The sequence below is a fragment of the Sphaeramia orbicularis genome, chromosome 5 (genome assembly GCF_902148855.1).
Source record: "Sphaeramia orbicularis chromosome 5, fSphaOr1.1, whole genome shotgun sequence".
Classification (NCBI taxonomy): Eukaryota; Metazoa; Chordata; class Actinopteri; order Kurtiformes; family Apogonidae; genus Sphaeramia; species Sphaeramia orbicularis.
This window is the reverse complement of record NC_043961.1, coordinates 20,960,300-20,978,883: the sequence shown is the minus strand read 5'-3', so window position 1 is coordinate 20,978,883 and position 18,584 is coordinate 20,960,300. Positions and strand designations below refer to the sequence as shown.

Genomic DNA, 18,584 nt, shown 5'->3' with positions numbered 1-18,584 from the left:
ACTCACATACACAAATAAAGGTAATAATAATGATAATTCCCCTGACCTCAAACTAATCTAAGCCCTGCCCCTAACAAGGTCCAAGTGGTCTGGTCACCAACAGTCATAAAAATCAAAGTTACATATAGTTAGTTACATATATTGATAATATGTTGTCTAGTTCATATTGTACAAATTAGTGTCCTACTTTTCAGAGCTGTACATATATTTGTATATTTTGTGCTTTACATAATACTAATACTACTACTACTACTACTACTACTACTACTACTACTACTACTACTACTACTACTACTACTAATAATAATAATACATTTTATTTATAAGTGCCTTTCAGGACACCCAAGGAAAGGATATACGTACAGGGTACTTGCTCTTTATCCAAATAAAAATTCCAGACTTTTTCAAAACTGCTATTTTTTTACCCCATAGACATTAACTTTATGTACTTCTGTACTTGTGTTCCTACGTTTTTTGGTTGAGATTTTACCCTTTGTATGTATTAGAAAAGTTCATTTTAATAAACATATGAATAAATGAATGCATAATTCACAGTAAATTATATTTTACTGACAGAAACATTTTCAAAATATATGAAAATCACAAAAGTGAATATCACACAAACAAGTTTCACTTGAATCACTCCAGTACCGACCGGTTAGTGAAATCAGATCAAGTTTTTTATGTTTTCCTTGTGTATTTCTCATCTTACAAGATTATGTGCTTTTGAGCATAGTCTAAAATTCAACTATGAGAGAAACTTTTTTCCATATTTTATTGGACTTTCACACAAAATTCCAGATTTTTCAAGGTCTGGAAAACAGTGTTTCAAAATTTTATACTTCTCCAGACTTTCAAGACCTTCTTTTTCTGTTGTACTGATAGTTTCATTCCTGCAATTTTTTTTAAAAATTATACTTGAATGGAGCGACTTTAATACCCAATAATTTCCTCCTGGGACTGGTAAAGTATTCTGATTCTAATTCTGACTAATGATAAGATAATTAACACCCTGGTGAATGCATGCATGAGCCAAAATGAGACTGACATTTTGCAGATGAAGAAATATATTCATTGTTTTTCACTGAAAACCAGTGAATAAGACAAGCATTAATACAGTAAAATGTACTTTCCATCTTAGACCAACTCCTGTTTACAATGTTCACCTGACTGTCACTACACATTAAAGTTTTATTCCATGTACTCAAACTTCATAAGATATAATCACTTCTTAAATTACTTCTCCAGTGTTCTTCTCCCTCTGCACCTAAGGCACAGGTGTCAAACATGTGGCCCGGGGGCCAAACCCGGCCCGCCAAAGGGTCCAGTCTGGCCCTTGGGATGAATTTGTGAAATGCAAAAATTACACTGAAGATACTAACTTTTAGTTCAGGTTCCACATTCAGAACAATTCAATCTCAAGTGGGCAGGACCAGTAAAATACTATCATAATACCATATAAATAATGACAACTCCAAATGTTTCTCTTTGTAAATGTGAATATTTTCATGTATTTACACTACAACAAAATATAATTTTGCAAAAAAATGTGAATAACCTGAAATGTTTTAAGAGACATAAGTACAATTTTAACAATATTCTGCCTGTTACTAAACGTTTTGTGTATTAGTAGATCCACTGTGATCTGTAAGTTATAATGAACATGTGTAAATGATAAACTGAGGCAAACTATTGTTAAAATTACTTATTTTTTCAGTTTGTTCATGTTATTCACATCTTTTGAAAAGATAGTTTGTAGATGTAAACCTTTTTATATTGTAAATTTACTTTTTTCGCTCTAAAACATAGAGAAAAGTTTGGAGTTGACATTATTTATATATCATTTGGTTATTATTTTACTGGTCTGGCCCACTTCAGATCAAATTTAGCTGACTGTGGTCCCCGAACTAAAATGAGTTTGACACCCCTGACCTAAGGGAACCCATCTGTTGAACAACTGCATTCTGGAATCCAGGATGATATGTAATTTACACACCTCCTGAGGCATTAAAGAGGCTCTGCAGACCCTGGACAGAAACCGTTTCCACTGGTTCTAAACACTACAGAATCTGTTATGTTAGACTCAACTGACATGAAAAAAAGCCTTATTTCTAAACATCACCACACAGCAGGACATGTCTAAAGGGAGGACACAGTAGAGAAAGCAAGGACAGATTTCCTTTTGTGTATCAAACTCAGCAGAAGGACAAAAACACCAGTGGGTTTACCTCTGGAGTCTTCTTGGCAGAAGGAGGGGCGTCTGCTTTAACTCCAGCAGCTTGAGTTGGTGCCACAAAATCTGCACCGAGTTGATCCAAAGCTGATAAATCCTCCACTTTGACCTGAAAAACAGAGACCAGAGCATGATAAGAGTGATGAAATAGTCTTGACACCACTACAAGGTAATAAAAGTAATGTATTAGAACAGTTTTAAATAAAAATGTTAAAGGTCAGTGAAGAAAAAACAACAGGCGGCAGATAAAAATGACAAATGCTTCCATGATTCCTGTGTCTGTAGAGATAGTATTATCGGCTAGTTCTTTATATTTGGGAGCTTCTATGTGACTGGGTTCATTTTAGACCCAATAATAAAAGAGAAATTTAGACATATTTCCCCCAGGATGTACCTAATGATGACTCAGAAAAATGTAAAAAAAAAAATTAGACTCTTGCTCTGAGCCATCCCAAAATTAATGAGTTTTTATAAAATACTGGGACCAAAACTGGGACAGGAAAAGCTACCTAGGTGTCAGTGCATTTAATCTGAAAAACATGACTTGAAATGGTCTTATATACCGCCACTGTGTTAAATTTGATGATCCTAGTCATTTTTGTAATCCAGACATGCAGGTTTTTCATGAATCGGCAGTTGCATTCCAGGTTTGCGCATAACCCGTCGTGTCCACTCGTGTTACATGCGGAACCTGCCCATTTAAACACAAATAAATCGCAAGTGATTTTGCAACAGTGGCCATTTTTGTGAAACACTCTCCCTTGCATAATCAGTTCAATTCCCAAAATGTACCTATGAAAGAATAAAAAGATATTCGAAAAATAGTAGTGCGTAATTTTCGTGCCTGTGTTTTACCGTGTTACATGCGGATTTTTGTACAAAATAACATAAAAATGTGTTTTATCTGAAAAAATAGTTTCTCTTTTATCTCAGTAAATACTTATTTTTAAAATAGACCCAAAGTGCTTCCAAACTTGCTTCATAACACTAGTCTACATCTGGTGTGAGTTTTTAGCCCCTCTGTCCTGTTTTTCGGGACCAGTTTCATAGAAGAATCCATTTACATGATGATGCAAACCTGTGCAGGAGGAACTGAGGTTTTAGCAACAGGAGTCTGAACAGTAGGAGCTGCTGAAGGGGTTGAAAAGTCTCCAGACAAAATGTCCAAAGCCTCCAGGGTGTCCATCTTAGGCTGCAGGAGAAGCACAGAAGAAACTAAATAGGGTTATTTTACCTTTAATCTGTTACATGAGTAGAATATGAAATATAGGAGCTAAACTAAAGTGTCATTTTTAGCATCGCTCTAGTGGATTAATCCCTGTCTCACCTCAGGTTTAGGAGCCGGCAGCTTTTTGAGTTCCTCCTCATTAAACCTGTATTCTGGAGGAATTGTTTCGTCACTCTCTCCTTCACGTTCACCTTTCTCCTTCTTCAGTTTGTCCTCCTGTCAAAAGTCACACATCAGTCACACATCAGTTCTAAAATCAACATCTATGAACACTCTCAGAGAGAATCACATGGACAACATCCTCTATGTCTGTATACATTATTGTTCTGTAGATTCACTTAAGGTTGCCTCTCATGACTACTTCCATTGCTGATTGTTTTCTTGATTAATTGAGTAATCGTTTGGTTTATAGAAAAAAAATCGAAAAGTCTTTTCAAACAATGTCAGTAATCCAAAGATATTCAATTTGCTGTCATGAAGGAGGAAAAAAAAAACAAAATTTTCACCTTTAAGAGGCCAGAATCAGAGAATTTAGACTTTTTTTCTGACAATGACCTAATTAATCAATGGTCAAAATATTTAGCAACTTTTTTAATAGTCAACAATGTCATTGCATCTGATTAGTTTCTTCTTTAACCTGTTCCATCCCACATATTTTTGAATAGGTAAATAATTAATTATATAGAATGGACCAGTAATGTGACCTCATGACCACCAAACACACATAGCTTTGGTCACTATCTAGGTGATTCTTCCACTAATTATGTTTTGGTGAGCAGGAATACTGTAAAATACTTAGCAACTCCATTGTGGAGAATCTAAGCTTTCTAGCAAGGTATAACATGCCTCTATTAACAAAAGTTTGACAGTAAAAACAGTTGAGAATATGGAGACTGGACTGATGCAGATCCGGTGGGAATAGAGAGGTTAATTTGTCACATCATAGAAACAAAAATAACTCCCTTACATACTAAAAGACAAAACTGGACATAAAACAAGAGACTAAAAACTAAATTCTTTGAAAACAGAAACTTTAAGGCTCCAATCATGAACAACAATTTCAACTGTGTCACTATTATTATTATTATTATTATTATTATTATTATTATTATTATTATTATTATTATTACCTACATACTAATATTATTTGTATTTCATTATGACTACTACTGCTATTTATCACTTTATTATAACTTTTATTCTGTGTGTTTGACAATTTTTTTTTTTTTAATTTCACTACTGTTTTTCATAGTTATTGTATTGCTTTTTTCTTGTGGTATTTCTTATGTGTATATTCGGTGTTTGTGCTGCTTTTAGAACCTCAATTTCCTGAGGGCTCAACCCAAACAATCAATAAAGTTCTATCTAATCTAATCTAATCTGATCAAATCTAATCTAATCTAATCTGATCAAATCAAATCAAATGTAATGTAATCTAATCTGATCAAATCAAATCAAATGTAATCTAATCTGATCAAATCTAATGTAATCTAATCAAATCCAATCAAATGTAATGTAATCTGATCAAATCAAATCTAATCAAATCTAATCTAATCTAATCTAATCTAATCTAATCTAATCTAACCTAACCTAATCTAATCTAATCTAATAATTTGCATAAGGAAAAATGACTTCATCAGTGAAATATAAAAGATATACATTTTTATTGTATAGTATATATGTATAAAAAAAAAACGCTTTCCCCTGGAGGGTTTCCTCATCTTTTCATTTCACTAAACTGACAAAACACTGTTAAATAAACTTCTATGTCACCGTTACTGTTTCTTTCTTGTCACGTGTTAAAAAATCCTGCAGCTAAAGTCTCATATCCGTTCGAGGCATCTGGAGTTACAACACTGCACTACCACAGCAGCTCCCACAGTGGAAACAGTATTTCATCACCTCCATCCGTAGACATGTTTCTATCATTACACACCCTAACTATGGTTACCCAACCCTAAACCCTGTGTCAGTGGGGGTTCATACCGGGACGATGTCCTCAGGTCTGAGCTTGGGGGGTTCTGGTTTTGGTGCATCTGTTGGTAATGTGTCACTGAGAGCAGAGAGAGCATCCAGAGCCATGGAGTCGCCCTGAGGACAGAGGACAGTGTTTAAATATCAGACAGATGACCTGTGTCTCCAACAGAAATGTGCAAATGTCCTTTAACCCCCTGAGACCCAGGAGAATAGAAATGTTGGATTTTTTTTGGGTGAAAAATTGTCTAAACTGAAAACAGCAGTTTTTCAGATACATCTTCTTATTTTTTTCTCTGACTGTCCTTTGCAATGGCTTTTTTTTTAGATAAAGCTGTGGAATTCTTGTCCACAAATATGGGCAAAGACATAGCTGGGTCTTAGGAGGTGAACTCACTTTGTCAGTCTTGGGCTTGGCATCAGTGGCATCTTTTCCTGCAGCAGGTTTCTTTATGTCTTTCCGCTGAGGAGGAGGAGCAGGACACACAGCCACAGGGGGAACAGCAGAGGATTCAACTTTCTACAAAATACAACAGACCACAGTACATCAATGGATTCAGTCTTATTTAATATACTTATATATACACACAATATGTACATTCTGTATCTGTATCTGTACTTTTATCTGTATCTGTTCTTGTACCTGTATCTGCATACTGTATGTGCCTGTATGTGTACTTGTATCTGTACCTATATCTGTACTTTTATCTGTATCTGTACTTGTACTTGTATCTGCACTTTGATCTGTATCTGTACCTGTATCTGTACTTCTATCTGTATCTGTACTTGTAACTGTATCTGTACTTGTACTTGTATCTGTACCTACACCTGTACTTTCATCTGTATCTGTACTTGTACTTGTACTTGTACTTGTATCTGTACCTACATCTGTACTTTCATCTGTATCTGTACTGGTACTTGTACATGTATGTGTATCTGTATGTGTACTTTTATCTGTATTTGTATCTGTATTTGTACCTGTACCTGTATCTGTACTTGTATCATTACCTACATATGTACTTTTATCTGTATCTGTACTTGTATCTATTCCTACATCTGTACCTGTACTTGTATCTGTACCTGTATCTGTACTTTTATCTGTATCTGTACCTGTACCCTTACTTGTATCTGTACCTACATCTGTACTTTTATCTGTACCTGTACTTGTATCTGTACTTTTATTTGTACATGTATGTGTATCTGTACTTTTATCTGTACCTTTATCTGTATCTGTACTTGTATCTGTACCTATATCTGTACTTGTACCTGTACTTTTTATCTGTATCTGTACTTGTACTTGTACATGTATCTGTACCTGTATCCATATCCGTACTTGTACATGTATCTGTACTTTTATCTGCACCTGTATCCATACTTGTACATGTACCTGTATCTGTATCTGTATTTGTACCTGTACTTGTACTTGTACATGTATCTGTACTTTTATCAGTACCTGTATCCGTACTTGTACATGTACCTGTATCTGTATCTGTACCTGTACTTGTACCTGTGTCTGTACTTTTATCAGTACCTGTATCCGTCCTTGTACATGTACCTGTATCTGTATCTGTACCTGTACTTGTACCTGTGTCTGTACTTTTATCAGTACCTGTATCCATATCCGTACTTGTACATGTATCTGTACTTTTATCAGTACCTGTATCCGTACTTGTACATGTACCTGTATCTGTATCTGTATCTGTACCTGTACTTGTACTTGTACCTGTATCTGTACTTTTATCAGTACCTGTATCCGTACTTGTACATGTACCTGTATCTGTATCTGTACTTGTACTTGTACATGTAGCTGTACTTTTATCAGTACCTGTATCCGTACTTGTACATGTACCTGTATCTGTATCTGTATCTGTATCTGTACCTGTACTTGTACTTGTACCTGTATCTGTACTTTTATCAGTACCTGTATCCGTACTTGTACATGTACCTGTATCTGTATCTGTACTTGTACTTGTACATGTATCTGTACTTTTATCAGTACCTGTATCCGTACTTGTACATGTACCTGTATCTGTATCTGTATCTGTACCTGTACTTGTACTTGTACCTGTATCTGTACTTTTATCAGTACCTGTATCCGTACTTGTACATGTACCTGTATCTGTATCTGTACTTGTACTTGTACATGTAGCTGTACTTTTATCAGTACCTGTATCCGTACTTGTACATGTACCTGTATCTGTATCTGTATCTGTACCTGTACTTGTACTTGTACCTGTGTCTGTACTTTTGTCAGTACCTGTATCCGTACTTGTATCTGTATACATGTATGACCAGCTCAGACCTACATGTAGCAGATGCTGTACCTTGGCAGTAGCAGAGGTGACCTCAGCGTCCATCTTGGCTTTCTTATCCTCAGGAGGAGCTTTACACACAGCCACAGGGGGGACGGCACAGGGTGTAACTTTCATCTACAACACACAGCAGCAACAGCATGAAATCAGGCTGTAAACACTGTACGATCCCTTCAGGTCTGGTGGTCATACACTTGGACAGTACCTGAGCAGGAGGAGCTGAGGGGGTGGTGAAGTCTCCAGACAGAATGTCCAGAGCCTCAGTGGTGTCCATCTTCGGCTGCAGAAAAACAGTGTATACAGTCATTATTGTGCAAACATCACAGTGACAGTCAAAGAGCTTTAGTGTGAGTTCACTCCTGCCTCACCTCAGGTTTCGGAGCAGGCAGCTTTTTCAGTTCCTCCTCATTAAACCTGTATTCTGGAGGGAGTGTGTCGTCCCTCTCCCCAACACGTACACCCTTCTCCTTCTTCAGTTTGTCCTCCTGAAACCACGTAAAAAGGAGGAAATAAGTGACGAGGGTTTATTTACTCAGTACTCACATCTGTTCAACTGGTACTACATTTCCTACAGGCCAGATCACATGTTTCTACAAAGACTGAGCAATGTGGCCAGAAAAGCTAAAAAATGTTAAAAGTCTACTTATCATTTAAAGCAGCGTAGGACTTTCATCACATATGTTTTTTCAAATTTGTAAAACCTCAGTGATATCCTAATTACCACTAATCCATTAGTCTTTCCGTGCTCATGAACCTGAATCACTTCCCTCACGGTGAACAACTTCAAAGATGACTCCATCATAAACACAGTCCACTTGTTTACGTAACAAACTGAAATGTCACTCAGGCCTTTTTGGAAATTTTGTCGTGAAGTGCACTGTCGGAAGCAAAAGTGGTTTCTCATAGATTCGGCAAGAAAATGAGCCAGATCGCTGCAATGTAAAATTCTCCAGTCCACCAGTTTGTTAGAAAAGCCTCGATTTTGACTTTGACAGTGCGGCTCCTTGTGTTCCTACCGAAACGATGTCTTCAGGTCTGAGTTTGGGCGATTCTGGTACTGGTTCTGGTTCTCCCAACATGTCACCAAGAGCACTGAGAGCTTCTGAAGACATGGATACATCACCCTGAGAGGAAAAACAACGTGTTTGAATCCTTCAGTTTCTCTCCTGTGTGCAAAAATGTACAGGGGTAGATGTGGAAAAGTCACCTCCATCTTGGGTTTTTTATCAGCGGGAGGAGCTGGAGACACAGCCACAGGAGCAGCCGCTTTCTGTCAAAGCCAACCCAGACACATTTCAGCTTTGTTACATGTCACATTAATGCAATACATACTGTCAGCTCTATGTGTCGTAAGTGGAACCTTGGAAGACACAGGGGGAATTCCAGCCTCCAGAGAGAAGTCATCAGAAACCTTCTCCATTTTGGGTTTTTTATCAGCAGGAGGAGCAGCAGGTGTTTCAGTTTTCTATGAGACAAACATCAGACAATGCAGGTTGGTGAGTTTCTTCTGTCAGATGGGACTTTAATGACACAATACAGACTAACAGAAAGCAGCCTTTACCTTTACGGAGGTGGTGGGAGGGGGTGCAAAGTTGGACGGGGCAGCACATGAGGCACTGACACCTTCAGCATGATCCCTTCTCTAAACATGGAAAACAAAGGAAGGGACATTATATTATATTATATTATATTATATTATATTATATTATATTATATTATATTATATTATATTATATTATATTATATTATATTATATTATATTATATTATATTATATTATATTATATTATATTATATCAGATTAGACCAGATTAGACTACACTACACTACATTAGATTACATAATACTATACTACACTATACTATACTATACTAGATTAGATTAGATTATACTAGACTAGATTATACTATACTATACTATACTAGACTAGACTAGACTAGATTTGATTAGATTAAATTAGACGAGACTAGACTAGAGTGGACTAGACTAGACTATACTACACTACACTAGATTAAATTAGATTAGATTTTACTATACCTTACTATACTATACTAGATTAGATTAGTTTAGATTAGATTAAATTAGACAAGACTAGACTAGAGTGGACTAGACTAGACTAGACTATACTACACTACACTAGATTAAATTAGATTAGATTATACTATACTATGCTATACTATACTATACTAGATTAGATTAGTTTAGATTAGATTAGATTAAATTAGACTAGACTAGACTAGACTATACTACACTACACTAGATTAGATTAAATTAGATTAGATTATACTATACTATACTAGATTAGATTAGACTAGACTATACTATACTAGATTAGATTATACTGTACTATACAACACTATATTATACTATACTATACTATACTAGATTAGATTATACTATACTATACTCTACTAGATTAGATTATACTATACTATACTCTACTAGATTAGATTATACTATACTATACTATACTCTACTAGATTAGATTATACTATACTATACTATACTCTACTAGATTAGATTATACTATACTATACTATACTATACTAGATTAGATTATACTATACTATACTGTACTAGATTAGATTATATCATACTATACTATACTCTACTAGATTAGATTATACTGTACTATACTATACTATACTAGATTATACTATACTATACTATACTAGATTAGATTAGATTATGCTATACTATACTATACTATACTAGATTAGATAGAACTTTATTGACCCTTTGGGCAAAACCCTCAGGAAACTGACATTGTAAAAGCAGCACAACACTGAATATACAAACAAGAAATACCACAAGAAAAAAGCAATACAATAACTATTAAAAAATATGGATATCAAAAACAGTAGTGAAAAAATAGCCATTGCACATTGGAAAGTACTAGTAGAAAAGTAATAATAACAATAATAATAATAATAATGAGTACCTTATTATGTTATAATATAATATTATAGTATGCACAATATGCATATATATATATAGTTTAATAATCACAGAATAAAAGTACTAGTAGAGACAAGTACTTTTATTACTTATGAAGAAAGGTGGACTAGCAAGATAGTGCTACATGCCACACATTGTTGAGCACAGTGCTAGGTGTCATAAATCATCTGACCTCCTGTTTCTTGGGTGCAGATGGACCTGTAGAAGTAATGAAACCAGCCGAGAGAGAATCCAAGGCCTCGTCTGTGCTCAGTGGTTTCTGAAGTGCAAAGAAGAGCGTGAATGAAGACCAGGTATCAACACTACCTGTATATCACCAGATTTCATTCCTTTCTTAGTTAGAATAAGGGATGATTGCACATTTTAAATACTAAACTGATACGTAATCCTCCACTAGAGGGCAGATCTGACCAAACCAAAGACAAAACAAAAGGGCAAAATAATACAAACCAGACTGCATGTACCAGCAGTGCAGGAAAAGTACAGACACACCCTTCACATTCCATCAAGACAAAAAAATCACAAATAAGATCCCTGAAAAGACACATAACCCCCAACAAACTCCTATGTTCCAGCAAAAACTCGATAAACATCACAATGAAAAGCACCAAACTCACACTGAATTAAATTATGTGGGAGAAAACTGCTTGTGAAACACAGAACTAGAAACGGCTCTTGCAAGACAAGATGACGAAGTGGGAGTAGTCCATGATGTAAATGTGGGTGTGTTGAGCATGAGTACACTGTAACCTACATGTGGGCGGATATCGAAGTGTGTAAGTCATGTTCCATTGTGTGGCCGAGTATTTATGAGCACTCATGTTTGGTAGGACAAGAACCAACGAGCTCAAACACAGAAGGTGGGTCCAGAGCTGGTTGTTGAGACAACAAGCACCAATTCAGTGAGACATTCCCCACTCTAGAGGAACCAGGGAAATGCCTCCTGCCCTGTGTAATGTGAGTGCATGCTCATTCGCTGACATTAGCTGGAAAAAGATTACAAAGGACAAGTGTGACCCCCCCCCTGAGCTGTATGTGCCAAAAAAAAATCTGCCAAACAGGCGGTTATGACTTTATTACATGTGAATTTGGCGAGTTTGACTTACAGGAACATCCTTTGGTTTCACATCTGCAGGAACTGGAGGCTAGAAAATACACACGTGTTTTAGAATAGAGGAAAAATAATCCCCTAAAATAATGTGAACAACAACTTTCAAAGGCCATCGCAGTTACTTCTTCATTATATGACATTTGTCCGGATATACTTGATGCTTGAGGTCAACCAATAATTGATTTTAAGGGTAATATAATAATAGCTGGGGCGATTAAGACGAATGAGACAACAAATGACAAAAGTGCTGGTTAACTGATGTTTTCAATTTTTATGATAAAGCAGTGGTTTCCAACCTTTTTCGGCTCGTGACCCCATTTTAACATCACAAATTTTTGGTGACCCCAGACATTCAAAACGGAGACATTTTTTTTGCTAAAATTAATTTGTTTATGATCATGTAATAGTTTACTATACTATGTTGTAAATAAACGTTAATTTTAGATGACATTTAGTCTATATAATGTATATTATTACGGACAGAGGCAGAAAATCCAGGTGTAGATTACTGCACAAAGTGAGAATTTTATTTTCCTTGGTCAGGATATGTACAGTCAGGCCAACTTGGATTTACAAGGCTGACAATTAATACTGAACAAACAATAACTCAAACTATGAATTATGAAAGAGCTGCAGCGTCTGAAACCGACCACAATGAACATTTGACAGATAAACAGTACCACACTGCTGCAGTTTCAGCTTCACTGTTTGTCATGTCTTTTATGGATTGGGATTGTCTCTGTCAACTCACCATATATTTTTTTATTAGCAAGTTTTTATTTTTATTTTTATCAATTACTAGAAGTTTCAGGTGACCCCATTTGAATTCCAGGCGACGCCACGTGGGGATCCGACCCCAAGGTTGAAAAACCCTGTGATAAAGTGTTATTATGCATATATATTAGATACTAGATTTATAAATCTTCCACTAAAATTAACCTGTAAAGTGAATGTATTGTACTGCACAGACAGTGTTTTGAATCAGATCTCTTGTTAATTGATAGATCTCTTGTTAATTCTCGGAATTTCACATTTTGACTCAAGACTGTACCTTGAAACTACAGCCAACCAGCATTTTTGACTTAAATTCTCTTTAATAGTAATTCAGACTTGGTAAACTTTAACTACTTTTATTTTGAAGGTGTTTTATTTGTAGACCAGTGTAATTAATCTACCAAATTAAATAGCTAAGTCCAAGTAACAAATATTTAAATTAACTAACAAATGTGAAACTCAATACCAAATATGCTCATTTTTTAATTAAGAAGCCTAATATTTGTTACTGTCCAGTATATAAGACAATTATGTTTAATACTTCTACCCTAGACCTGATACCTGGACTGAAAAAGACACACAAGACTATTCATCTGATTATTTTTAGTGTCTGACATGTTTTAATACTTGATTCTGAAGGCACATATTGGCTGGTACCAAATCAGAAAACTAACATTTTCACATCTCAAAGTTTCTCTGAATAGTACACATGCAAAAACTATGTGTGAATGTGGAAGAAACTTGTATTCAGAAGAAATGGTGAAGATCAGAGACTGTGTAAAACTGACCATATTTTCAAATCTGTAATCTGGAGGCAGTGTGTCCTCTCTTTCTCCACACTTGGGATCATCCTTAGAGGTGATTCCATGCTGTGACACATGCAACACACATTACATTACACAGCAGATCCATGCAGCAGCTCATTGCGTCACGTACCTACATAGTTTTCAGTGCACAGGGCTCACAGTGTTACCTCTTTGACCTCTGGGCCGGTGTATACAGGCTCTGGCCGTTTGACGGGGTCAGTGGATGGTAGTGAGCCTGCCAGGGCTTCAAAAGGATCCACAGCAGGTGCCTGTTCATGCAACACACCTCAGCAAACCAGAGCTAGCAACATGCTTCTCATAACTTTAACACTAGTACAGTCAGTCTTTACCTCTTTGGCTCCTTTAGTTACCGCTGGAGGAATTTCCGCCTGCACCTGAAACACAGACCAGAATCAGTCCACATACTGTTACTGCAAATTGATTTATTCATTAATGCTGGGACATTTTTTTAACATAATAATCTGATTTATTGGATAATCTAATATTAATGCAGTTTAGTTGAACTGTTACATACTTTTACAGTTACGTTACAAAATAAAAGTGGAGATTACAAGCTGAAAAAAAGAGGAATTTTGCTTTTATTTCTGGAAAAACAGTACAACGACCCACCCCATTAAAAGTTTTGCAGATTCATTTTAATGTCATCTACTAAAAGACAAACCTTATAGTAGATTTAGCACTACAGAGATGACATCCTCTCATATTCTACAACCTCAAAACACTTAAATTTCCCACCAACAGGTAGCCAAGTACAAAATTATTTTTTTAACCCATAAAGACCCAAACATTGTATAAAATGTTTAAATTTTAACATTTTTAAATTGAGAAGTAATCATGTTGTTACGTTTTGGTTTTTGTGGGGTTTTTTTTTCTATGTGCTTAGTAAACGTTTAAATTGTAATATTTTTTTATATTGAGAATTAATCATGTTGATTTTAAAACAAATATTAAGACATCTGTAATCAGTAATGAAACAATGCTAAATTAATATAACAATGTTTTTTGTTTGTTTTCTGTCTAGGTGCTTTGTAAATGTAAAAACTGTAATACTTTAATATTGGGAATGGACCCCAGGAAGAATAGTCTCTACCAAAGTAGAGACTAATGGGGATCCTTAAATTAAATAAAATAAATAAATAAATAAATGGATGAATGAATGAATGAATAAATATCCGCCATCAACTAAAACCATCTGTTGATCTAAACTGTTTAATACCTGTTGATCCACTAATCCTATTAATAAATGTCAATAATTGGTGTAAAATGCAGCTTGTCATCTTTTCATGGTCATTAGATATAACCCATTTGGATGTTCAGAGGCTCCGTAGTTACCGTGGAAACACTGTCATCTTCAACAACATTGATTCACCAGGAAAACCCACAGAGTTGGATCAATGACAGTGGAGTGGAGACACCTACTTTACATTCAGTTATTGATACATTCTGCTGAAAAAGTCAGTTTTTCTTCAGTTTTCTCTGTTTCTGATATAATAACTTTTGAATGTATTAACTTTTATGAACATCTACATGATCAGTGAATTAAATATAGAAAAATACCTGATTTTCATTTAAGAAACGAAAAATGAAGAGGATAATATTACTATAAATGGTGATAAATCACTTCAGAAAGGTTAAATATAGAGGAAAAATTCATTTGCGAACTGCTGCAAAAGTAGCACTGGGTCTTTATGGGTTAAAGAAATAAAACCATAAACTGAACTGACATCCTGTTCGATTACATAAGAAGAACAGAGGATAAAAATATTGAACAAACTCCGCCACCGTTGTTTTTTGCATCTTCTACCTTTGTTTGTGTGGGTTTAGCTTGTGTCTTGGCCTGCACAGTTCCAGCTGCAGCCGTGGCAGCTGCTGCCGGCTTTGATGCTTTACCAGGATCAGCTTTAGGCACTTCAGCTTTGACTGTTGTGGCGGCAGTAGCAGTCTAAAATACAACGCATTTAAATCTATTATATGTGAAATTAAAGATCCAGTGTACAGGCATAGTTTCAACCCCAAACTGAGGATAGAGAAGCAGAAGAAGGCCTCCACCTTGATGAAAAGCACACAACTGCACGTCTCTTTGGTTTGTTTTCTTTTGCTGACTCAGTTATATGATGCATATGAGTGATGCTCTTTAGGCAAACAGAACAAGCGAAGGCATGCTGGGTAGTGATCTGGAGAACAAAGGTCCCTCATAAAACTCAGTCGGTCATCATCAAAGTTGGAAAGTGAAGAAATGATTTGTCCCAGCAGGAACGCAAGGTGAGCAATGCCCAAAGGAAAGTCATCTCAGGTAAGGATGGAAAAAAAACAAAAAAAAAGAAACACAAGAAGATGTTCCAGAAAAGCCACGACCAAAGCCTTGAACGGTCAGCCATGAGAGTCAAGGATGCAGTAAAGAGTGAGGAGACGCTGCTGTCCAGTCTACCTTGGTGGTGTCTTTGAGCGACTCTTTGGGTTTAGTCACAGCAGCAGAAACAGAAGCTGCAGGAGAAGGAGCTGGAGCTGGAGCTGGAGCTGGAGCTTTAACCTGGGACGCAGGTGCAGGCTACAAACATGTAGTCAGATAATTACTCAAAAACACACCATGAAAGATTCACAGCACTTGAACAGACAGTAAACATACTGACAAGAAACACCACAAACATGTCAATGGTGTTAGGAAACTCAGAGGAGTAGATGCAGACTGATCTAATATGAGATCTGAAAGTGTGGTTAAGGCTTAAAAACACTTTTCTAATGGTCCAGTGCTTTTTAATGCTTTACTTCCAGCTTTTTCAACTAGTGGGTCGTGGTTCAAAACTCAGCCGAGGACTCATTCTAAGGCAGGGGCGTCAAACTCATGTTAATTCAGGGGCCACATCCTCCCAATATGATCTGAAATGGGCCGGACCAATAAAATAATAACATAATAATATATAAATAATGTCAACTCAGTGTTTTATGGTGAAAAAAGTTAAATTACAGGGTGGGGAAGCAAAATTTACAATGAACATTTAGTTGTTTTTTCTCAGCAGGCACTACGTCAGTTGTTTTGAAACCAAACATATATTGATGTCATAATCATACCTAACACTATTATCCATACCTTTTCAGAAACTTTTGCCCATATGAGTAATCAGGAAAGCAAACGTCAAAGAGTGTGTGATTTGCTGAATGCACTCGTCACACCAAAGGAGATTTCAAAAATAGTTGGAGTGTCCATAAAGACTGTTTATAATGTAAAGAAGAGAATGACTATGAGCAAAACTATTACCAGAAAGTCTGGAAGATACTATTAAAGAAGAATGGGAGAAGTTGTCACCCGAACATTTGAGGAACACTTGCGCAAGTTTCAGGAAGCGTGTGAAGGCAGTTATTGAGAAAGAAGGAGGACACATAGAATAAAAACATTTTCTATTATGTCAATTTTCTTGTGGCAAATAAATTCTCATGACTTTCAATAAACTAATTGGTCATACACTGTCTTTCAATCCCTGCCTCAAAATATTGTAAATTTTGCTTCCCCACCCTGTACATGATGAAAATGTTTACATCGACAAACTATCCTTTAAAAAAATGTAACTAACATGAACAACCATGACAAAACTGAAATCTATAAAGAAAAATAAATGCATTTTTAACAATATTATGCCTCAGATTCTCATTTATACATATGCATTACAACTTCCAGATCCCAGTGGACCTACAAATACACAAAACATTTTGAAACAAGCAGAATATTAGTAAAACTGCACTTACTTCTCTAAAGACATTTTAGGTTGTTTTTTTTTTTTTTTTGTAAAAGAATAGTTCGTAAATGTAAACATTGTCATGTAATTTAAATTTTTTGAAAAAACTATTGGGAGCTGACATTTATAGGTTGTTATGATGGTGTTTTACTAGTCTGACCCACTGGAGATCAAACTGGACTGAATATGGCCCCTGAATTAAATTATTATTAATATCTTCAGTGTCATTTTTGCATTTCACAAATTCATCCCACGGGCCGGATCAGACCCCTTGGTGGGCCAATTTTGGCCCACGGGCCATATGTTTGACACCCAAGTTCTAAGGGGTTCATGAAAAAAAAAAAAAAAAAAAAAAAAAAAAAACCTTTGTAATGGCTTTCTGTTGCTTTAAACTGACATTGACATTAAACTGGAAAATGCATGCCCCAAAGTGAAACAATACAAGGCACTTTTCCAAACTCTGAATACAGATTATACACCTTCCAGGCAGAACATCAAACTTTGTATACATCTGTGAAGTACATTTACAGCAGTGGTAATATTTATTTGAGTCCTCAAGGTTGTCTTGTGTGCAAATGTCAAGAGTTAAAAATCTAGCAAGAAACGTGTATGTATTTTAATTAACAACAACAAAACCCTATTTTCTAATGACGTGAAATATATCAATGAAGAAAATCTGATGATAGAAACAATGCATAAAGATGTATTATCCAAAGACAGTACTTCATGTTGAAGGACTGAAAATCACAGTGGGCTAATGTTTCTTTTCAAAGCTGTATGTTGCAGAAAACTCACAGCAACCTGAACAGACAAATAACTTCAAAATGATATTCCCTACGGTGCATAGCTGTCAAAAGGAAGGACAAAGAATGTCAGTACAAAACTGTCAACAACCATTTAAGTGCAGAGGATTTACAGTTTAATAATATAAGTGTTACAGCAAGAAAAAGCACCGACCAGAGCTTTGACTGTGACAAAACCATTACCTTTGCCGTCTGTTTAGGACCGCCCCTCGCCCCACCTGACGTCATGTCTACAACAGTAGCCCCAGCGGACGACATGTCAATAACAGTAGCACTTGCCGACGTAGTGTTAGTCTAGAAACCAAGGAGCACGTGTTTAAAGAAAGTCATGTGGAAGTTATTTCTGAAGTCAGCGACACAGTTTGCAAAGAGATTTTCATCCAAAGCAGGGTAAGATGAAAGCCCATTAATGTGACACAGCCTCCGAAGCACGTGAAAGGTCAAGACGTGTGGAAGGTTCAGCCAGTGAGAGCAGTGGAAAGGCTGTCACCAAGACTGAAGATAAAGCCAGTGAGGTCAAAACAGAGTTGCTTCATGATGAACAGTGAGTGTTGACACCGAAAGAAGGAAGAACAGATTCATGTTACATCCAACAGCCACAAGCCCCACAGATTTTACACGTCACCATCCACAG

At 36.0% G+C, this 18,584-nt stretch overlaps 1 protein-coding gene across 20 annotated transcripts in view; it reads right to left on the bottom strand.

The window, feature by feature from the left end:
- Positions 1-18,584, bottom strand: part of cast (calpastatin) — a 72,869-nt gene that overhangs the window by 9,327 nt on the left and 44,958 nt on the right. For 6 of the 20 annotated variants that reach the window (XM_030134793.1, XM_030134789.1, XM_030134790.1 and 3 more), the window contains 20 exons: positions 18,134-18,244; positions 15,845-15,964; positions 15,221-15,358; positions 13,746-13,790; positions 13,563-13,664; positions 13,378-13,458; positions 11,811-11,849; positions 10,877-10,963; positions 9,309-9,389; positions 9,108-9,212; positions 8,955-9,017; positions 8,764-8,871; positions 8,116-8,232; positions 7,953-8,027; positions 7,760-7,864; positions 5,833-5,955; positions 5,448-5,552; positions 3,561-3,677; positions 3,312-3,425; positions 2,229-2,342 (listed from right to left, as the gene is read on the bottom strand). In XM_030134793.1, the coding sequence (XP_029990653.1) occupies positions 2,229-2,342; positions 3,312-3,425; positions 3,561-3,677; positions 5,448-5,552; positions 5,833-5,955; positions 7,760-7,864; positions 7,953-8,027; positions 8,116-8,232; positions 8,764-8,871; positions 8,955-9,017; positions 9,108-9,212; positions 9,309-9,389; positions 10,877-10,963; positions 11,811-11,849; positions 13,378-13,458; positions 13,563-13,664; positions 13,746-13,790; positions 15,221-15,358; positions 15,845-15,964; positions 18,134-18,244 (1,950 nt within the window). The remainder of the gene's footprint in view (positions 1-2,228; positions 2,343-3,311; positions 3,426-3,560; positions 3,678-5,447; positions 5,553-5,832; positions 5,956-7,759; positions 7,865-7,952; positions 8,028-8,115; positions 8,233-8,763; positions 8,872-8,954; positions 9,018-9,107; positions 9,213-9,308; positions 9,390-10,876; positions 10,964-11,810; positions 11,850-13,377; positions 13,459-13,562; positions 13,665-13,745; positions 13,791-15,220; positions 15,359-15,844; positions 15,965-18,133; positions 18,245-18,584) is intronic. The other 14 variants (XM_030134806.1, XM_030134800.1, XM_030134801.1 and 11 more) reach the window with 6 other exon arrangements.